This window comes from Cyprinus carpio, chromosome A24, assembly GCF_018340385.1.
Source record: "Cyprinus carpio isolate SPL01 chromosome A24, ASM1834038v1, whole genome shotgun sequence".
Classification (NCBI taxonomy): Eukaryota; Metazoa; Chordata; class Actinopteri; order Cypriniformes; family Cyprinidae; genus Cyprinus; species Cyprinus carpio.
Genome location: NC_056595.1, coordinates 21,178,547 through 21,201,166, shown reverse-complemented (window position 1 = coordinate 21,201,166; position 22,620 = coordinate 21,178,547). Strand labels below are relative to the sequence as shown.

Sequence of the window (22,620 nt, the reverse complement as noted above, 5' to 3'; positions counted from 1 at the left end):
GCATTGTGTTTTTATTATTTATCAGCATTTAAGAATGCTTTAAATTGGTCAAAAGTGACATAAGACTTTTGTAATGTTACAAAAGGTTTTTATTTCAGATGAATGATTTTCTGTTGAACTTTCTATCCATCAAAGAAGGGGGGGGGGGGGGTTCAACATTGGTAATAATAATTCATAATAAATATCACTAACTACACCCAACCAACAATAACTAATTTATCTTACTGATTTACATCAAACACATTTTAGTATGCTAAAATTCAGCTTTGCAGAAGTAAATAACATTTTTAAATATATTTAAATAGAAAACAGTGATTTTTAAAGTGTAATAATATTCTAAAATATCACTCTTTTTTCTGTATATTTTAGCAAATAAATGCAGCTTTATTTCATTTCATTGCATTAATGCAGCTAATAAAACATTTAAAAAAGTACTGTATTTTTTTTAAAGAAAGTAATACATTTTCTGACTGTTATCTCAGACTTTAATTGTGTGTGGTTGCTAGGTGGTTACGTAATGTCTCAATATGTGTCACTAGTGTCACCTCACCATCACTATTTTAGGGTTCTGAGTGATTTTCAGCACATTGTTGTGGTTGCCAGGGTGTTTTGGGAGGTTGCTAGGTGGTTACGTAATGTCTCAAGTCAAAAGATCCCATGCCAAAGTCTCTAAGATATCGTGGTCTCGGTCCTTGCTTCAGTGGGTATGTTTTCTCATCCACCAGGTAAAAAAGTGCAATCACTTCTGAGACGTAATAGCACATGAGCTGCTCGATTTGAAATATCATGCATGTCTGTAGCACAAATGATGCGAGACAAAGTTTAATACTCTAGGTAATTACCTATAGACCAACTGCCTGGCATTTCTCTCTGCTTGCTATTGGATTTTTTTTTACTTCTTCATTATTGATTAATTTCTATGGTTTCTCATGGGCTTCTCCTCATCCTTTATCTATTAAGGGACTGAGTTTCATCCCCACGAAACCCAATATTTGGACCTCTTTGCCCTCCAAGAATGCACAAAACGGAAACCGCTGTCAGCATCAAAATGGCCATCTCATGTTTCCGAATGTCCCCACATGGATGGGGATGTTATGACCTAGCTCCAGTTTAGACCACACCACCCTCACTTCTGACCAATCCAGACTTTGCAAAGGTTAGATTTAGACCGCTAGCTCACTGTTCAGTCCACAGTAACGCAATGGGTTCCGCCGAAGAGGAAGAGCAACCCCGGCCATCAGACATCACTGTCTTCGGAGCCAACTGCACCCTCCATGGCCTGAGCCACATCTTCTTGCCCGGAGGAGTGACCATTAGACGTCTGTTCTGGGCAGCAGCGTTCCTCTCCTCGCTGTCCATCTTCCTCTACCACGTGGCTGGAGCCGTGATGGACTACCTCAGCTATCCTCACGTCACCATCCTGGATGAAATGGACAGTCCTGTCATGTACTTTCCGGCCATCACCCTCTGCAACTACAACAGCTTCAGACGCTCCAAAATGATCCGCAACGATCTCTTCTGGATGGCGGGGTTGCTAGGTGTGGAGCAAAGCGACTTTGATGACTTCATGGCCGCCCTGGGACAGCCACCGGACAACAGCAAGTTCTTTCCCAGCAAGACCTTCAACATGCTGGAGTTTGTGCAGAGGACCAGCCACAGCATTGATGAAATGCTGCTGGACTGCAAGTATCGTGGAAAAGACTGTGGGCCGGAGAACTTCACAACTGTGAGTAAAGCCAGAGAGATGTCCACTGAATGGACAGGGTTTAGGCATTTTAACCGCTTTTGACTAAGGTGATCGCTGTGTTAAGTTGTTTAATTTTTCCCGTTGTTCATTTCATAAATAAACATTATAATGTTGTGATGCCTAAATTTATTTTATTGACTTTATTTTTTATTAATTTAGAAAAAATAGATTGGTGGTAGATAATTGGCCATAACTGTATTTTCTTTAAAAATGAAAAAAATTTTTTTTTATATATATATATATATATATATATATATATATATATATATATATATATATATATATATATATATATATATATATATATATATATATATATATATATATATATATTAAATTCTATAATAATATATAAAATATTCTGGCCAAATATATAACGATAATAATTTTGGCCATATTATATATATCATTATGAACAGTCCTATCTATTTTGTGTATATTTTGTATATATGTGTGTGTGTATTAAATATAATATTATATATAAATCCAGTTAATATATTGAATATTTATAATTATCTAATTTTGGACACTGATACCATATATGATAAAAAAATTATAATAATGAATAAAAAATAATGTCAATTATTAAAGAAGACCAACCAATAAGACCCCTACAGTGTAAGTAGCAAAGTGGTTATTCTAAGTTTTGAGGTTGATCTAGATTGATGTTTAACTGAAATGAGAGACAAACTCAATTTCGATCGATTTTAATGCTACTTCTGAAATACTGCCTTCCACTTTCTTTAAATATCGCCAAAAATATGAACCTTCTTTGCAATTAGAAAGTGTGTGCATGTGACCTTTACGTTTCTTCTCTGTTGAAGGAACTTGTGCTAGAAAACGTCTTAGTCTGCCAGCAAATGGCTGTCAAAGCCTGAAGAAAAAGGATTGCATTTCAATGATATGGCCCATTGATTTGAGTAATGAAAGTGGAGCCGCGCACAGGGTCTGTTGCTTTAAAAAGAATCTGTCCTTTTGCACTGATCAAGTGTCTGCGTCATATCCGAAACTTCATCTTATCCATCATCGCAGAAGCCACTGAGCCGCTGCTGGGCTGTCAGAAGAAGGTCTGCTTTTATAAACACCAGGGTTCAGGATGACACAGACGTCAAGAACCAAAGCTTCTGCTTTTGGGTGTGTGGATATGATGGATTTGTCACATCCTTGCTTTCGCTCGACTTTCGATTTCAGCTGAATATCGGTAATTCAAGCTGTTCAGTCAGCTCTAAGTTTAGAGGGATTTGATTAAATATGTATGAATGCCTTCATCGAGTGCATATGTTTCCCAAGCCTTGGGCACGGTGGTCTGATAGTCTGGCAGAGATCATTAGCAAGAAATATATCCATCAGTTAGCTGCTAATGCTGTTGAGTTGTTCCAGCTCATGAAATGACTTTTAATTGCTGCATTAATACAACCAAGTCCATCAAAAACAAACTTTTCATCGCACAAACAATACATGTTCTAACATTTCATTACCCGAAGAACTAAAATGAAATGCAACAAAAGCAATCGATAAAGCAGTCGATGAGTTGATAAGGTTTGTGTAAAACAATCCAAAAAGTCATTTACTCCAGAGTTTCTGCACCAGATCATTTTAGAAATCTTTGTATTTGATGCCTTGTGTAAAGTGGCTGCTGTCCATTAGTTTACAGAGACACAAGCACAACCATTGATCGTCCAAGTCAGCCGTGTGTCATGATGAAATTGTCTCTCAGTCTGCTGTCCAGACTCGACACTAATTGTTTTGTTGGCAGTTGACGTGTCTACATAATGTCTTTCATCTAGCAGTGAAGTGTGCAGTTTCCCACCACAGGATTGTCTTTCAGTGATCAGTATATGGTGCGGCCTAATCAACGTTGTTTGCAAGAATGTTGCTTCAATGTTTTCATGGCAGCGCTCACATAATTAATTAGAATCGGGAAAATTGGAATTAGTTGTATAAACCACTTAAAATTTCATGTTCATTGTGTAAGAACATGATCATATTTACGTTGCAACTTGGTTGCAACATGGTTTTACCATGGTGATTGTCAAAAACATGGCATATTGGTCTTGGTCTCATGTCATTTATTTTTTATTTTGTTTAGTGTTTTGGAAATAATTGAAATAATTTGTGACCCTGGACCACAAAACCAGTCTTAAGTATCAATTTTTCAAAATTGAGATTTATACATCATCTGAAACCTGAATAAATAATCTTTGCATTGATGTATGGTTTGTTAGGATAGGACAATATTTGGTCGAGATACAACTATTTGAATATCGCCTTTAAAGTTGTCCAAATGAAGTTCTTAGCAATGCTTATTACTAGTCAAAAATGTAAGTTTTGATAAATTTACTGTAGGAAATTTACAAAATATCTTAATGGAACATGATCTTTACTTAATATCCTAATGATTTTTCGCATAAAAAAAAAATCTAATCTAAAATCTAATTTTGACCCATACAATGTATTTTTGACTATTGCTACAAATATACCCCAGTGACTTAACACTGGTTTTGTGCTCCAGGGACACATTTAAGCTTAAAACAGCAACAAAAGCACATGTGAACTAAAGTTGGCTCAAATTAAATAGCATTTTATTTTAAAACATACTCCAATAACCTTTATTTAAAACGTCAAAAAAAATTTTTTTTTACTTAATTTTAAAGCATATTCTTATACTATTTTATTATGAAAACTACAGTGACTGTGTATTAATTCGGTACTTCTAAGAATAACATGGTTTTACCATAAGGAGGTCTATACTAGGCTTTGTAGGCCATGCTAACAAAAAAAATTGGATAATTGTCTTGGTGTGTGTTGGAAATAATTGGTATTTAGGCTAAAATCAGCAACAAAAGACACAAGCGCTATAGTTAGCTAAACAGCTTAGCATTCCTACATTAGCTCGGCCAGCAGTAGTAGATTAAAACAGGATTCGTCACTGCAGTACGCGTTGGTGTGAATGCCTCTGTTAGTGCCTTTTACTTCAGAGGGAACTTTCATGCCCAGCAGGACTCTTTAGTTGTGTAATGCGTAAATGAGCAAGTCAGTTAAGAGCGGCTCAAAATATTAGATTCCTGCCAACTTAGCGTACCCAAGGCAACAGTGGAAAGAGTATTATGGCTTACGTTCTGGTCACTCCAGGGTAATTTTGCAAGGAAAACAGTGTGACTGTGCAGTGCATATGACACATAAGCTGTTTTTACAGCCACATCACACTAGCTGCCTAATAATGGGATAGCATGCTTTGCTTCATTATAGCATTAGATGCTATGGTCTCTTCAGGCGCTAGACTCATCTCGCAGCACAAACAAAAAGTACTGTGTTATTAAATGATGTTTGGACATGCTACCAGGGTGATGTGAACATGTAGCATGACTGTACCTTTTATTTGTTTGCTCATGTACTATAGGAAATCCATAGCATTATTAGAAGTACCATCTAAAAATCATTGTTTATCAATATAGTAATATTCAGCACGATGGTATATATTAATACTTCACTGTACCAGAGCCATTATGTTTTATATTGATTAATGTTCAGTGTAAAATAAATGTAGGATGTTAAGTAAGCCAAGTCCAATCCGTCATCATAAAATGCTTTGAATAAAAGCACCTGCAGAATTAATAAAACCACAAATTTCATTAACAAAGTAATTTTGTCCTGTACTGTGCCATTTTTATACATATTTTTAATCACTTTATTGTTGTATTGTACAATATGTGCTTCTATAAGTTCATATCTATTTTGAGAGCATAGTTAGCATGTGAAATGTAATCAGTTTTATAACATCCAAGTGAAAGATATACTGTAACACCAACATGTCAGAAAAAAAAAACAGTTGGAAAATACTCACTATATATATATATATATATATATATATATATATATATATATATATATATATATACATATATATATATATATATAATATTTGATATTTACGTTTTGGAATGAAAGAAAAATTGCAGATGCAAAAGCAGATGGAAATGGTGTAGCATTTGGTCTGGCATGAGCTTGTTTTCAAATGAAGGCATGTCTGAACAGATCTCATGATGATAGGCTGTAGCAGAGGCTCTGGAAATGAAAGGAGGATGATGGGTACTAGATGGAGTATTATGGCATGAGATGGGTGTAAAGATGTCTTTGCGGTTCTGGTTGAGTAGCATAGGGTGAGCCGAAATGAGATGGGGCTGGGATGGAGTGATTTGGGGATGAAATGTATGGATGTGGCATTGATTTGGCACTGTAGGAAGAGATGGAGCGAACAGAAGCAGCATGTACTGAGCCCCTTTCCTTTCCATCTTAGTCACACAGCCAACAGCTGCCCACACTAATGAGCTTGTTTCTGCCAGCCGGGAGTCTGAATCGTTCTAAACAGAAACAGCAAACCAAAAGCATCTAATTTCCCAGACTAAGGTCTTTTGCTGGACTGAATTATACTTTTAAATGGCTGTCAGTTGACAAATTCTTTTTAATTCTTTCTTGAAACCCAAAATGCATCAGGGAAGCCACCCTTATTAGACCCAAAATGTGTTTCTTCTGAACTGAAATAATTTACATTTACATTTTACATTTAATCATTTAGCAGACGCTTTTATCCAAAGCGACTTACAAATGTACCTTTACTTGAAGTTTATTATTTGAAATGTTAGAGATATTACAGATATTACATATTACACAGAGGGGTTTGGGGTCTTTGGGTGGGGGGGGGTGGGGATTATTAAATATTTTATACAATGCATGTGTTTATTTTATTTTATTTTATTTTATTTTATTTTATTTTATTTTATTTTATTTTATTTTATTTTGAATAAATAAATCAATGAAATAAAATGTGTTATCTAAAATATATAAATACATAAAAATAAACGTACATTACATAAGACAAGTTTTAGTAGTTTTATATATGTATATATTTATTATTAGATTATGCCTATTAATTATTTATATTTTATTTATTTGTATATTTATATAAATATAATATTTTATAATTGTTTGATTATACATTGATTATTTATTTATACAATGTACATTTATTTTATTTTATTTATTGTTTTTGTTGCTCTTCATAAAATGTGCCAATATCGCAAATTCCAGAATTAACGGAATCACTTAATCTGATGCAGTTAAATGCTGCCTAAATTATCATTTAAAAATAAAAGGTAAAATGGAGTTGCGGATCAATGTCAAACGCTTCCAGTATGGACTTCTTGATTGATCATCCTAATTTCAGGGTTTGCCACTGACAGTTTATTACCCATATGTTAAATTGTCAGAGAGTGCTTATTTTATTAATGCCATATTTCGGAAGTTGCGTTATAAATCACAGGATCATTATGATGGATTCCTTTCATTGTGAACCTAAAATAGCATCGAATTGTTATAGGGAAGAGAAAAATAAACAGGAAATGCCTCAGGAAATAAATCCATCGATCAGACAGCTGGTGTCACAAACCCTGTAAAAAATCCAAAAACATTTGAGAAGATCTTTCTGAAGGTTTGCATCATATTAGAGGGCACAGACTTGCCTTTTTCTATTTTTTTTTTTGTTTGTTTGTTTTGTTTCTGAATAACAATGAGGCCTCATGGCCTTTCCATCAGTTTCCAGCAGTGTGACCTTGTGTCTCGTATTACTTTTCTATTTGCAGAGCTTTTGTCAGTTCACCTCCATCATCACTCATAGATTTCATTACAACTTCAGTGTAAACTGAGATTTCCCCAAATAATACGTGCCCTTTTGTAGAGCTGATTAAAATCTTTACTTCCTGAACTTTCTCATGAAAATCTCATGAGTGGTTGCTCAAATGCATGAGCAAACATTTCAAATCTCTTTTAAAGTATCTATAATTAATTTAGATTGTGATTAATACTCCGGGGTTGAACATTTGGCCAATATGTTCTCACCTAATGATGTTTCATTTGCGTCTGATGCAGCCTGGGATGGAGATGCTAGCCGGCTGTGGATGTAATCTTCTGCTGATGGTCATTTCAGATGAGATCATATCAGCATGTGTGTCGCTATGTGAAATGAATACGGTGAGGCCCAGCTGTGGTCTGTCTGATTCAATGGACACATGCCTAATTTGATCAATAGCTCTTTGTCCAGCAATAATTTTATATGGGCCTCTTGAATATGTCATGATGTTGTGTTTTGTTCTGGCACAGAGAGTCATGTAATGATATGCTGAACTCACAGCTTGCCAAAACGGCACATTAAAGGAAACGTTCGGTTACAATACAAAATTTATTGTTCACATTTGTGAACCACAGAAATAATTTTGACGCAAATCATAATCATGTTTACAGTGATGCACTTACAGTGGAAGTCAATAGAGGTTCATGTTAAAATGCACACTGTTGAAAGTACAGCCGCGGAACTGAAACATTGTTCTCACAAGACTAATGAGATTTCTTGCTAATTTTGTGTGAAGTGTGTTTACTCTAAATGTGTTTATATATATATATATATATATATATATATATATATATATATATATATATATATATATATATATATATATATATATTATATATATATATTTTTTTTTTTTTTTCCCCTTAAAAATCCATTTATTTTTTAATGCATGTTCCTAGTCTTATTGTGCACAGTTCTTCAGTACATGTTGTTTTTTTTATTATGCATAATTAATTTATTACAAAATTATAATCCACTTGTTTTTTATTTTTTGTATATTTTTATTCCTCAGAAAATATGCCAGTATAGCAACTTTAAATAATTTCAAATTTAAGAATTAATAATAATAATTCTAGAAATAATAATAAAGGTGTTTGTGTGATGTTACAAATCTGCTTTAAACATTTATTTATAATGATATATTCATAGAATACACCTCTGATTATTTTATTTTATTTTATATTTATTTTTATTTCATTATATATCAAGGAGGTTGACAAGATTTTATTGAACTAAAATTTCAGTCTGTTCCTTGCGTAAATCATACAGCTTCGAAAGATTTTAAATATAGCACATAGACTCATATGCACCACATTTATTATATGCTTTTGCATCTTTCTTGAGCTTTTAAGCTACATTGCATTGAAGAAAAAAAAGGCCAGTAGATTATTCAGATTCAGAATATCTCATTTTGTGTTTCTTGGCAGAAATATTCCTACAGGTTTAGGAACAACATGACAGTGTTTTCATTTTTGGGTGAACTGATCCTTGAAGAGAGTCCAGCCTTTCTTGACTAACTCCAAATCTTGAGTTAGTGTGCGTATTAAACCTGAGGCAGGTTGTTCACGCACTGTGAGTGACAGAACAGGTCTGTTCAGGCTGTGCTCAGTGCTGCTTTCTCATTCAGGAGTCGCAGAACAAGGCCCTGGGTTTGAAGAAAACAGCATCTGTTATTTACTGATACAGACACACTCGTCTCCCGGCAGACTCTGCGTTTAGGGAATACAGAAGCAGCCAGGACGAGGTGCAACTCAGGTGATATCTCTGCTGGCTTCTGACTCGCTCAGTCATTTGGATGGAGTGCCGTGGGTCTCCCTTTAACAACTTTAAATGCAAATCTACTTTGATCACTGTTTGTAACTAATGTTTTAATATATTGCAGTATAGTAGCTAGGGAACACACCTGTTTGGTTAGGATTTGTGGGTTTTTTTGAAATTAAAAAGTAAAGCAATTTGTGTGTATTTTAAAGATTCAAACATAAATCAATAAATCAATTATTAACATCATTAATCACCACACATGACCAAACAAGTTAGCTTTATCTAGTCTTAAAGTGCTGTGTGTGTGAGGACTGTGGGCACAAGATGGCGCTGTTACCAAAGAGATTGAATGTTTTCCACAGATGATTGATGATTGTGTTGTATTTTAGATGGACTACATGAACTGCACAAAGAATATTTGTTCAGCCCCAGTCTGGGCCTGTTTCTGGATTTGAGGCTAAATATGTTTTTGGTTGACTTTGAAGATGTGAGGATTTTTTAGATTTATTTAACAGGCTTTTTTTTCATCAGTGATGTTTGCCTGACGTTGTTTAAGATAAAAGAATTGTTTTTGATTTTTTTTTATCAGTTTTGTTCAAGATTATTGAATTTAACTTTTTTCAGTAACTGTGAAAAAGTTCAATATTCTTTGAACATGTAACTAAATAACAGGCTTTTTTTATTAATTAATTGATGTAGGCTATGTACACACACACACACACACACACCTTCACACTTTTTTCCATGTTTTATGGGGACATTCCATACTGTAGGTTTAATGTTTTTTTTTTATACTATAAAAACTGTATTTTCGATCCCCTTACCATAAACCTACCCATTACACACAATTTTTAGATTTTCAAAACACTTTATTCAGTATGATTTATAAGCTTGTTTCCTCATGGGAACCTAAAAAATGTCCCCACAAGTTCAAAATTGACTGTTATTACTATACTTGTGAGAACATTTGGTCCTCATAACCTAGTGAATACCAGTACACACACAAATATTTATAAATAATGTAATCTGAATGAATTAATAAAAAAAAATGTGTGTGTGTATACATCGATATACATATATGTTTGTATAAATTATTTTTTTAATTATATATATATATATAATTAATGTATAACTATACATACATAACCATTCATACATGCATGTAAAATATATAAAATGAAGTATTTTAGGGTAGAAACCAGCCTGTTATTCTTTCGAATAGGCCTCCAAAAAGTCTCTAAAAAAGGGCATTTTAAAAACTAATTTATATTGGCAAGGGAGGGAAATGCAAAATGCCTGAGCTGTTTTCAGTAAGTTTACCAAACTTGTAAAGGATGTGCATGATGTTCCACAACTAAAGGTTTATTCGTGAAATATGAGTATAGAGATGAGGATTGTGAAGGAATTGATTAATCATGCAGCATTTGGCCTAAGGTTGTTTGCTAGTTTAAGCTGGTTTTTATCTGATTCTCATCTGAAAAGTGCAGTACTCAAAAACCTTCGAAACAGACCAGTTTGACCAGTGGCCATCTAAAACCAACAATCCTACATGAGTCTGATTTAAGGGCTAGATGCTGTATAATACATGAGTTGTAAAATAAAATGTGAACAACATAAAAGCTTCTTCCTATCTGTATAAAGTTGCAGATAAATCCCTCTGTGGGGAACGAACAGCAAAGCAGCGGAAATCAATAGTTGCCACAAAATGTTTTTTACGCTTCTGCTCATAGTAAATGGAAATAAATCAGCTGCAATCCCTGCAGAGCAGTTTCAGGACGTCTTATTTCCAGCTTAAATAGAAGCATCTTCACAAGAGGATGGGTCGTCCTTGTCCATTTCCACTCGCTCGGGCTTATTCTGATACACTCTTCACTAGTCTGAGCGCAGCCACCCTGTAAAGCTCACACACAACTGGAGATCTGATTTTAAAATTTCAGCACACCCCACCGCAGATACTTGACATGATTTAGTGATGTGCAGCGGTACGGCAGACCAGCCGCCTGTTGAAATGTGAATGCTACTCTCATCAAACCACTCATATATCTCACACGTGCACTGGGTTGATGCTCTCAATAAAACTGCTATGATGAATTCAATGAAAGTCTTGAAATATGGAGCATGGACCTATAAAAAAAGGAAAGGATTTAATTTCAGGACTTCTAGACGTTATCTGGACGGCATTAGTCTCATAGAAAATATCACTAAAGGCCCTTTTGATTTTTTTTTTCTGCTGCATATTTTATATACACAAGTGATTAAATGATACATCTTATCTAAATGTTTTGCATGTGTTTTTTTCCCCCAATATCATTATTTCATATCATCATACACTATTTCTCTATCACCCCCTTTGGGGTAAAATATCTCTTGACTTGCCTTTCCAAATAATTTTTTAATCATCTTTCATTTTTAATCACAAAAACCATTCAGTAATTCAGTATTGAACCAGAAAAAAATTACATTTATCTTAAGAGGAGCTCGATCTGTATTAGTTTTCCCTTTTTAAAATTTCATACTCACAGCTGCATACACAAAAATAGCCATTTGCTCTAGAGACACAGCCGTAGTGTTTATTGCTCCACTCGAGCTCATTAAAATTCTGTTTCCAAATTAGCGCTTAAGCACATGTATTTTTTGAACGAAACCTCATATAGAGTTCACAGTGCCGCTTTAATGGAATTATGCATTACAGAACCAGCAGACGTCCTTCGGGACATTAAAAGGATGTTCCCTGAGGAAAGGTACTAATTTGAAAGCAGATGAAGATTGTAATTCACAGATGTTCTGTAAAGGTTGGTCATGTGGGTTTTATTCCCTGATACTCCTTGATAATTCAAGATTGGAGTGCTGAGGTTTATACCTAACGGCTGTAAATTGGACATATTTACAGATTGTAAGCATGTGAATTTTGCACTAGGCATTAGAGCATTGATTTATCAAAATCAAAACGAAAGTGATCCAAGACTATGTAAAACAATTATTTGTCACTCACTGATCCACTTCAACAGTTGACAGCGGGACAGGTAGAAACCGTCCCAGTCTGATGGCTCAGCCATCTTCATATCCCTTTCAATTACTCTCACTAAGGAGGAGTTATTTTATCTGACTGCTGGTGTAGTTTAGTGGTTAAAGATCTGGCTTTTAAGCCCCATTTGGAGTAATTCGTGAACTATCATCATTGTACCATTAAACAAGGCGCTTAGCCCTGAGCTGTCATAGAGGGAATCATCCTAGTACACTCATGGCCAAAAATTATTGGCATTTTTCTCAAGTAATTCATCCACACATGTATTTCCTTAAGATGCAGTGGACCAAAAACCCACAGACAGAGCTGGGTAGATTACTTATGAATTGTAATCAGTTACTGATTACAGATTACATGACAAAATTTGTAGTCAGTAATATAATCTCTTAGATTACCATTTTTGGTAACGTAATCTGATTACTTTTGGATTACATTTAGATTACATTTGTGCTAACCTTTATTTGATATCATATATATTGAATTAGTCTAATCTTGTACTTTTTTGACATATACAAAAAAAAAAAAAAAAATATATGTCATTATATATATATATTCCACAAAAAATATTTTTAATTCACCAACAAGGGCTCCAAATTGTAGTTAATAGTTAAAAAACACTAACACTAATGTACCTTGCTGGTTATTAGCTAGTAACACTGAATAAAACAAAATCACATCTAATGATTTTAAAGGAATTTACTTATAATTAAGTAAATTTAGAAAACCGCTACATTACAAAAAGCAATATTGAAAACACATGAAAATTCACAGCAAATAATACTGCCCGAGGTCAAATTTTAATCTCTAATAAAACACTAGAAGTGTATAGAATTATCAATGAAAAACATAAAAAAATAGCTACAAGATATAATAGCTACACCATAGCTAATTTTTCTTGAAAAAGACTAAATTCACACAGCAATGGAATTTCTATCCATCTCAAACATTTTAAGTGCATAGTAACAATGAGGAAAAGACAAACAATATTACAAAAATGAATATTAAAGAACATGAAACTACACAACAAGAAACATTGCTAATATATATAATATATATATATATATATATATATCATATATTATATATATATTTATATATATATACTATATATATATATATATATATATAAAGTATCTAAGTTAAATATTTAATCTCAAAACACTTGACGTGATAAAGTGCATAAGGTAGTAACAATAAAGAAAAATCAACATTACAAAAAAAATATATTAAAGAACATATTAAAGGCTGTGTCTCCCCTCCATTTTCCATTATCTTGTTACTGATTTCTTTTGAGCGCGATTCTGACATCCCTCCCCCTCTCCGCCGGAAAAAGAATCACAAACGTATATATGTGGCAGGTTTAATAGGAAAAAATATAAACATTAAAAAAAAAGGAAATTTAGGAGAATCAGTGAATTGTGAACAACTTTTTACCATTGTGTAAATTAAATGTAATCATGTAATCCATAAAAAAGTAACTGTAGTCTGATTACGAGTATTTTAAAAAGTAGTTTACTCTAATTACAAGTACTTGAGTTTTGGAATCTGATTACGTAATCCAGATTACATGTAATCCGTTACTACCCAGCTCTGCCCACAGATAATGGTGACTTTTTATTTAACGTTCGTTTGCTCTGCCTTTGGACCATAACTGGATTTCCCACAGCCACCAGAGACATTGCTACATCTCTCTTCCAGCACGTTTGTCATTTTTTATTCAGCAAAATGCTCCAGATTTAAAGGCTGTCATCTAAGGCCAATGATTTTTTTGGACCGTTCCAGGAAGCTTGTTTTAAATTCAGAGTTTAGCATGCTGGAAGATTTACAGCATGATTAGGCCCAGATGCAATCTGATGATGTTTTCTGCTTTTTCTATGCTGATTTTGGGGGGAAATATTGGAAAATGGGTGGGCAAATATGAGAAATTAATCAATGTTTTAATCATAGCTGAGGTACTAGTTTTAGTGTTAGCAGAAAGCATGATCAAATGTGCCTAAATATGTATAAATTTCGAATGGGATACCTTTCTAAATCTGCAGATATAGAAAATCATGTGGAGAATATTTGCAACAGCTTTAATTTATTACAACTTCTGGAGAAAAATGGAATGATTTCAGGAATGGAATGAACTCATTTTGCACTCTTTAGATGATAAAAATTAAATGACCAAAGCGCAAGTTGAATATTATTTTAGAAACTGAGCTCAGAGGAATAAGTTGACAATCTTAGTTTATGCGAATGTATACAGTGCAGCAAAAAACTAGATGATTTTTGAATTTCTTGAAGTTTTGCCTGTGAAAGACAAATTAATCCATGAGGTTTAATGATCCAAGACAGAGAAATATTGACTGTGGCTCTAGTGTAACTGGGAAAAAATTAGCTGCCGCTGAGAGACCCAGCTCTCATCTATATTTATATCAGCGTGCACTGAAACATGTTACTTGAGCAAGAAATACAGATAGCTCTTCAATCCTGAGAAGTCTGGTTAATAAACACAAGAATGGAATATTATGGAGCACAGCTGTAATATTATGGAATAATGATGATGACTTTGAGATATACAGCTACTAAGCAGCTGCAAATTTTATTGATTAGAAGATTAATTTAATCTCTTTTCAGCTCTAATGAGCTCATGAAATGAACCAGTTTCATTTCTGTTGAAGTAAATTAGTTCTTTTTAGGATGAATAAAATCATGGCGAAGGTTGTGGGGTCAGATCTTTGAAAGACACTTATGTTTGTGGCAAGCAGACTACAGTATATATACACAAGACGGTACATTTGCCAAGTTGTTTCAAGTTCTGCCTATGAAATAATCTGTATTTATTACTTTTGAATGGACATGATGTCTACAGGTGTTTTGTGAAGTTTTTTTTTTTTTTTTCGATGCCATTATTTTAGTTTTTCACCCCAGTTTATTATTGTGGCAGCCTCTAAATGGCAAATAAATGCCAAACAAACTGTAGTTAGTTGCATTAAATGTAGGTCAGATGTTTTGTCTCTTTCTATGTGGGCAGCTCTTTATCAGGGTTTCTGCGGGTCTTAAAAACCCTTAATTCACCCTTCCATAAATGAAAGCCTGAAAAAGGTCTTACTTCAGAGCAGGCTGTCCTGAATTGATAATGTTGTGGCATTACATGTTGTTTGAATTGATTAAAATTAATATCTTCCTCAGCATTTTTGTCTTGTTGGTCCTTAAGCTAAAGTGCAACAGCTCTTTTTTGTAAAATGAATTAAAAAGCAACAAGTTTTGTTTTCAAACTTTAAAGTGTTGCTAATACAACTTGTTTTGTCCTCCATAGACATTTACATTTAGAAAACCTCCAATCTATTCCTTAAATCATCTTTACTTAAACATCTTTAAAAAGTATAAGATTTACCTTCATAAAACCTGCAGAAATCCTGTTTGTGCAGATGCACAGAAAGTCCAGTGGCTGATAAAAAGAGCTTGATAAACTGGATTGGATGTTCTGGGACTGCTCAGACATATTGGCAGGCAAACGAGGGCAGACTGCAATCTTCAAACTGTGATTTTCAGTGATAAATATTTAGAGAGAGGTGATTTTATGTTCCAGAACGCCCTTGCGTTGTTTTTAAAGACATACCTAATGCAATTCTTGATCAGATAAATATTATATTGATGGCGTCAGTCACATTCAGCTGAAGCTGATAATGCCACTGATGCCTGAAATTAATTTTTTTATAGGTCATTTTCTTTCAGGAAGGCAAGGAAGTTATGGAGCAAAAAAATAATAAAGTGAAAGCATAAACATAGATTTAACTGGGTTTTTCCAGATGAGAATATATGAAAATACTTGCCTGGTATGTTTAATTAAATGCATCATCCTGAAAACATGATGGATTGTACATAATGTCTAAGACCACTTGTCAGTTCTTACATTATGCATTTTTTTATTACAATTTTTATTCTAATCATACAGTATTTTGAGTGAAAAGATTGACATCAGTTTCAGCATTTAAATTAAGAAAAAAAAACAATCAGATATTTGATTGTACCCTACTGTAAATACAGACTTTAATACATAAGTAATACATAAGTATAAAAACAGTTTAAAGAGTCCTACAGGTGTCAGCAGCACAGGATTTTGTAAAAAGAATGATCAGCTGCATGTCCACTGTATCAGTTTTGCGTCATTCATAACCAGTAAACAGCAGTTCATCTGACCTCATTTGAGTTGATTGAATCCATTAGAGCACATAAACATTATACTAATAAAACCGATATATGTCCCATGAGAAGACTGTTGATATTAATATAAAATAAACAACTGTGAAAGACCCCCAAAGAATCAACGGAGACCAAAAATCAGGTCTGATAAATGACAAACCCTCCAGGAATCTCTTGTGCGCTCTTAGTTGGTCATTTTTTTACTTTAATACAAAAAAACATGTAAGCTTCTGGGTTTCCCGATTGAGGAATGCAAGAAGCAGGGACAAATGGATCTATATGCCTGCTGCAAATCCATCGACAGAATAATTTGAGCTGAGCGGGAGGGGCTGGGTGCTCTCACACAAAGGGGAAAGCAACAAGAATCTGCAGCCAGCCTCACATAGTTGTTCTGTCCAAAAAATGAAGGCAAAGAAGAGAGAAGAGGTGAAGGTTGAGAGAGAAAACTCAATCTGATTGCTTCAAGCAACTTCTCTGCAAGACAAATTAACCTGAGGATCCTGGAGAAACTAGGCTGTGAGTGAGACTGAAATTAGCTGTATTTATCTTAATGAGCTTTGTTGGAGCACAGCTTGGTAATGTACAAATCTCTCTTTTTTTTGTGTGCCTTTTTTTAGTTTTTCTTTGCATGGACAAGCAATGGTGCCGAATATTAAAGCTTAATGAATGGATCTAATTTGATTAATGTGATCATCAGTCTCAGGATCATGTTTCTACATCGAGACCAAATGCATGATGCATTTTGAAACTTTGCAGCCTGTGTTCAGAGTATAACAACACTATGGAGGATTTGTCTGCGTCCAATCAGGAGGCAATAAACAAAGACTCTCTGATGGATGATGCCAAGAGACGCAGCAGCCAGCAAAGACTCCAAATGACTTTAACCCACACCGTTAAGGACGTAACGACCGCATTTGTTCTTAGAACAAAAGTCCACGGGCTAAAGCACGCATTCTCGCCATACAAATCTAAAACCCAACGCTTGTTTTGGCTCCTGGCTATTTTTGTCTGCTTGGGGCTCCTCTTCACATGGTCGAGGAATCGAATCCTGTATCTTCTTTCCTACCCGGCCGTGACCAAGATCTATTTGGTTTGGTCTCACAACATGACGTTTCCAGCCATTACTTTCTGCAACCAGAACCTCCTCCGCGTATCCAGCCTCACCAAAGCTGACCTCTACCACAGCGGCTACTGGATGGACATCATGCACTTGAACCACACGGTCAACCGACAGAGCGTTTCCATGCTCAAACACAGTCGACACCGCGAGAGGATGCTGCATCTTCTGGACTTCTCCAACTACAGCCCACCTCCTGACTACCAGTTCAGCACCACAGAGATGATTGACAGGCTGGGCCACCAATTAGAAGACATGCTGCTGGACTGCAGGTTCCGGGGTGAAAACTGCACTCACAAGAACTTCACCCCTGTATGTAAACAGCACTTTCACCTTGATCAACAGTTCAGATGCCACATTTGGATTAAGCATGCGTTGCTCAGGATAAGCCAGTAAAGCAAGTCAAAGTTGTAGTTAATCAAAGCTCTTAAAGCAATTAATTAGACTACCTGAATAAATCTAGCTGAGGGGGTTTTGTTTTGTTTCTAAGAATGCCTGAGAAAAGCACTGGGCAAGGTGTTAAATTGGATTAGAAATGAGAGTGATTCTGATTTTATCAGCTCAGAGTCTGTTAGAAGAGATCGCAAAAACCATTTCCACTGCATTAACGTGTTTTATGTGTATGTGTGTGTGTGGATGGCTACATCTTACAAAAACATGTCTGTTTCACCTCAAAATCAAAGAGGAAAAAATAAATATTTAAATTCAAATATGTATAAAATAAATATTTGAATGTAATTTAAATTTTACAATATTTCTTATCATTTTATTTGTCTTATATTTATTTATATTTTGCATTAACCAATACTGGGTTTAAAAAAAAATTGTGAACTTCTCTCTTCAATTCCATGTAATTCCTATTTCTCTCAATGGTAGAAGAGTCTCACTGTTATAATTAAAAATAATTAAATAAGTAAATATAAGCATAAATTAAATGCAGTATAATTAACATTACTGTTTTGTATAAATATACGTAAATAAATATAATATATATATCAAATCATAGGAATAAAGTAATATAACATTTTTGTATTTCGAATTAAAATATATATAGTATTTATGTAATATGTATCATGTATTTTTATAATATAGTTTTATGTTTGTTTTTTTTTTTTTTTTTTTTTTTTTTTTTTTGCATTATAACAAGAATGTTTTTTTTTGTTTTGAATTATAATAATGAGAATAAATTTTGATTTGGGGGTGAAATATGAGCTGCTCATGTTCATGAAAGGTTTTACTCAGATTCACCTGTATGTTTTTATAAGTAAAATGTTCACTTCCAATCATTTATTTGTAAAATTGAAGGCTGCATTTGTCATCAGAATCAACATTTTTTAAAATATTTTTTATGTTCTCTTTTCTTTTGTAGAGACGTATGGCAGATTTTGAGGCTAAAAACCTCAGTAACATCTACTGGCACAGAAACTGCACTCTGACAAATTTCTGGTAGAAGACACATGAATTATTAAAAAGCTGTGGGTGCTTTGCACAGATGTGTTTAAAACCTGCCTCCAGCTAAACTCCTTTGCTCAATATCTCGATCCTCTTTTTCTCCATTATCAGATGGAACACCAATCTACCTCTTATAATCCCCAAATCCCTTCCAGTGTTTAAGCATATGGAATTGTATGCATAGCTAAAATCTGATATGAAATCAACATGACTGCTTTCCACGAATCCAATCTCACTTGCTTATTACATATGCACAAAGCTCTGATTCATCAGTCTAAATGAGTTCTCGCCTGGTGCAGCGCGAGCTTCCCTTCAGAATGAATGAAGTTAATTACTTGGGAAACAAGGAAGAGAGAGAGGCTTCCAGTATTGTTCAGAAACAATGTGTTCGTTTGGTGTGTTTTGGTAAACCGTGAACTCGACATGGCAAACACAAATTCCCTGTGAAGCAGCAACGTGCTGACAACAACGGTTCATTTAAGCTTGAAGCACTTTCATGTAAATTGAGATTTTGAGATAATCAGTCTCAACCTCACATCACTCGTCAGATGCTTGATAAGAATGCAACAGCGATTGCAGTGAGATTGTGTCAGACGAATTCATTTGCTTATATGAGTCCTTTTTAAAGGTCAAGTGTTCAATATCTGCACCACTAGTGGCACTGAATAACATTTTCAAAAATATGGTTGCTAGGGTGTTGCTTTGAAGTTGCTAAGGTATTCTGAGTATTTTAGTGGGTTTGTATGCATTTGCTAGGGTGTTCTGCAAGGTTGTCAGGGTGTTGCTATGCAGTTGCTAAGAGTTTCTGAGTAGTATCAGCATGTTTGTTTGTGGTTGCTAGGGTGTTGCTTTAAAGTTGCTAAGGTATTCCAAGTATTTTAATGGGTTTGTATGCATTTGCTAGGGTGTTCTGCAAGGTTGTCAGAGTGTTGCTATGTTGTTTCTAAAAGGGTTCTGAGTAGTATAACACATTTGTGTGTGGTAGTCAGGACATTGCTATGCAGCTGTTAAATTGTTTTGAGTTGTATTCTGTTTGTTTGTGGTTGCTAGGGTGTTGCTAAGGTTTTCTGACTGGTATAGTGTGTTTGTATGTGTTTGCTAGGGTGTTATGTGAGGTCGTCAAGGTGTTGCTAGGCAGTTACTAAGGATTTCTAAGTAATTTTTAGAACATTTGTATGCAGTTGCTTGGGTGCACTGTGAGGTTGCCGGGGTGTTGCTACGCTGTTGCTAAGATATTCTAAGTGTTATAGTAATGTGGCGGTTTTCAATTTCAATAAAGGTATGAGACGAAAGTCTTTTGAATATTTATTTTCTTGTAAGAATAAAATTATTGACTGCAGAGTGCAATAAAGAGGAAACACCCAAACTCAACATTTATACCTTCTTCAAATGCAGATGCTTTGATCTCATCCAATCATAATGCATATTCAACATATATGTCCTTTTAAGGTGTCCAACTATGTCCTCCAGATGAGTTTCTAAGAATTGAATGCAAATCATTTTCTAAGTAGCCAGGACATCTAAGAAACTAAAATAACACTTCCATCTCACACTTGTCTTGCACACACACACACACACACACACACACACACACACACACACACACACACACACACACACACACACACACACACACACACACACACACATCAAATAGATTTCCTGTTATCACTCATCATAAAATCAATTATACTAAAGCACTCAGAGACAGTCTAAAGAACACTCTTTAGTACAGTGAAGCAAATAATACTAATGATAATATCAATATTTTAGACAAAAATAACATTTCCTCTACATATAGCATGTTTGTTTGTGGTTGCTAGGGTGTTGCTAAGGTATTCTGTGTAGTTTAGTGTGTTTATATGCATTTGCTACAGTGTTCTGTGAGGTTGTCAGGGTATTGCCATGCGGTTGCTAAGATATTCTGAGTATTATAACATGTTTATTTTCGTTGCTAGGGTGTTGCTAGGCAAGTGCTAAGGTGTTCTGAGTAGTTAAGTGTTTGTAAGGGTGTCATTTTTAGAATGTGTTCTCTTGGGTGTTGCTAGGCAATTGCTAAGGTGTTCTGAATAGTTTGTGTTTGTATGTGATTATTAGTCCGTTCTTTTGAATGAAAACGGTTTACTTGTAATCTGTGTACATTTAGCTGGGATTAGAGAACCTGTTTAACACTGAGCAAATGAATCACATCATCTTTCAGTAACGTCAGATGTTTTCTTTTATATTCAGCTGCTCTGTTTGCCCTTCATTATTCTGCTTTTATTCATCATTCTCCGGCTGAAACGCCTCAGAACTCACAGGAATGAAGCAGGCAGAATGTAGCTGTACCTTTTTGTTGGAGTATTTTGTGTGCTGGGGCGGTTGAGCTTGTTTCCTGAGCAGTGAGCGGGAGACAGTCCTTGCTGAAGCCCTAGAGCCTGAAGATCTCTCACTCATTAGTGTCACAGCAGGGTCAGGAAACCATGACTGAACTCAACACTGTTGCCAGTGTCTCTCGCTACATCACTGTCAAAACACTGTCAGGACCATTAGATTTAGGCAGCTATTATCTACAAAAGGGATGAAGCCTATTCTTTAAATTGCTGTCAGTTAATTGGATTTCCTTACAGTGAAAGTGTGTCGACATCAACCGCGTGTCGACATTTTTTCTAGCTTTGAATATGTGAGGAATTGCGACCAGCGTATCATCTCAGTTGATTAGGGATCAGGAAGATGCATTTATTTGTACAGAAATACAGTAGAAACTGTAATATTGTAAAATATAAAGTACAATTTCAAATGGCTGTTTTATATTTGAAATATATTAAAATGTAATTTATTCCTGTATTTTTAGCATCATTACTCCAGTCTTCAGAGTCACACAATCCTTCAGAAATTCAGAAATCATTCTAATATGTTGATTTGTTCATAATATATTATTATTATATTATGTTGAAAACAGTTCATAATTTTGTTAAAATTTTTTCAGGTTTCATTTGAAATAGAAATCCTTTATAACAATATAAAGGCGTTAAAAGTATTAATTTCTATCAAAAATAAAAATAAAAAATAAAAATCCAACCCCAAACTTTTGAAAAGTAGTATACAGTATATAGGATTACCATATAAATACCATTGGATATTACTATAAAAATATAATATCATAAATTATACAACTAAACATTCTTCAAATTAAAAACACATGCAAAACAAAAACATTTATTATATATTTTTATGGTTTGTCCACCCACAGATTTACACAAGATATGGGAAATGTTACACATTCAACTCTGGTCTGGATGGGAACCCCTTGTTGACGACTTTGAAAGGCGGAACAGGAAATGGGTTGGAGATCATGCTGGACATTCAACAGGATGAGTACTTACCAGTTTGGGGTGACACAGGTAATCAATACATTAAAAAAGACAGCAGTGATGTGTTTCTCATCATTTATTTACTGATGAAGAGCCACCATTTCATTCTTATTACTAATGTGTTTCTTCAACAATTTCATCAATTCAGAAGTTTCAGACAGAAAGTTACATAATATCCAAACATGATGTTTTAAATGGAACCTTATGACAATAAGCATCACTCCAGGCTTGAAATGCTGTCACATTTTAAATAAGATAAAAAAACAGTGCAGGTTTCTTGGTTGAATTATT

At 34.5% G+C, this 22,620-nt stretch overlaps 1 protein-coding gene across 6 annotated transcripts in view; it reads left to right on the top strand.

Moving 5' to 3' along the window:
- The window catches only part of LOC109106583 (acid-sensing ion channel 1C), a 70,979-nt gene that overhangs the window by 35,920 nt on the left and 12,439 nt on the right, over positions 1-22,620 (top strand). For 3 of the 6 annotated variants that reach the window (XM_042714640.1, XM_042714636.1, XM_042714635.1), the window contains exons 1-2: positions 16,642-17,836; positions 22,209-22,359. In XM_042714640.1, coding sequence (XP_042570574.1) covers positions 17,189-17,836; positions 22,209-22,359 — 799 coding nt within the window. In that variant the 5' untranslated portion in view covers positions 16,642-17,188. Of the gene's footprint in view, positions 1-781; positions 1,727-16,641; positions 17,837-22,208; positions 22,360-22,620 lie in introns of those variants that run through there. The other 3 variants (XM_042714639.1, XM_042714637.1, XM_042714638.1) reach the window with 3 other exon arrangements.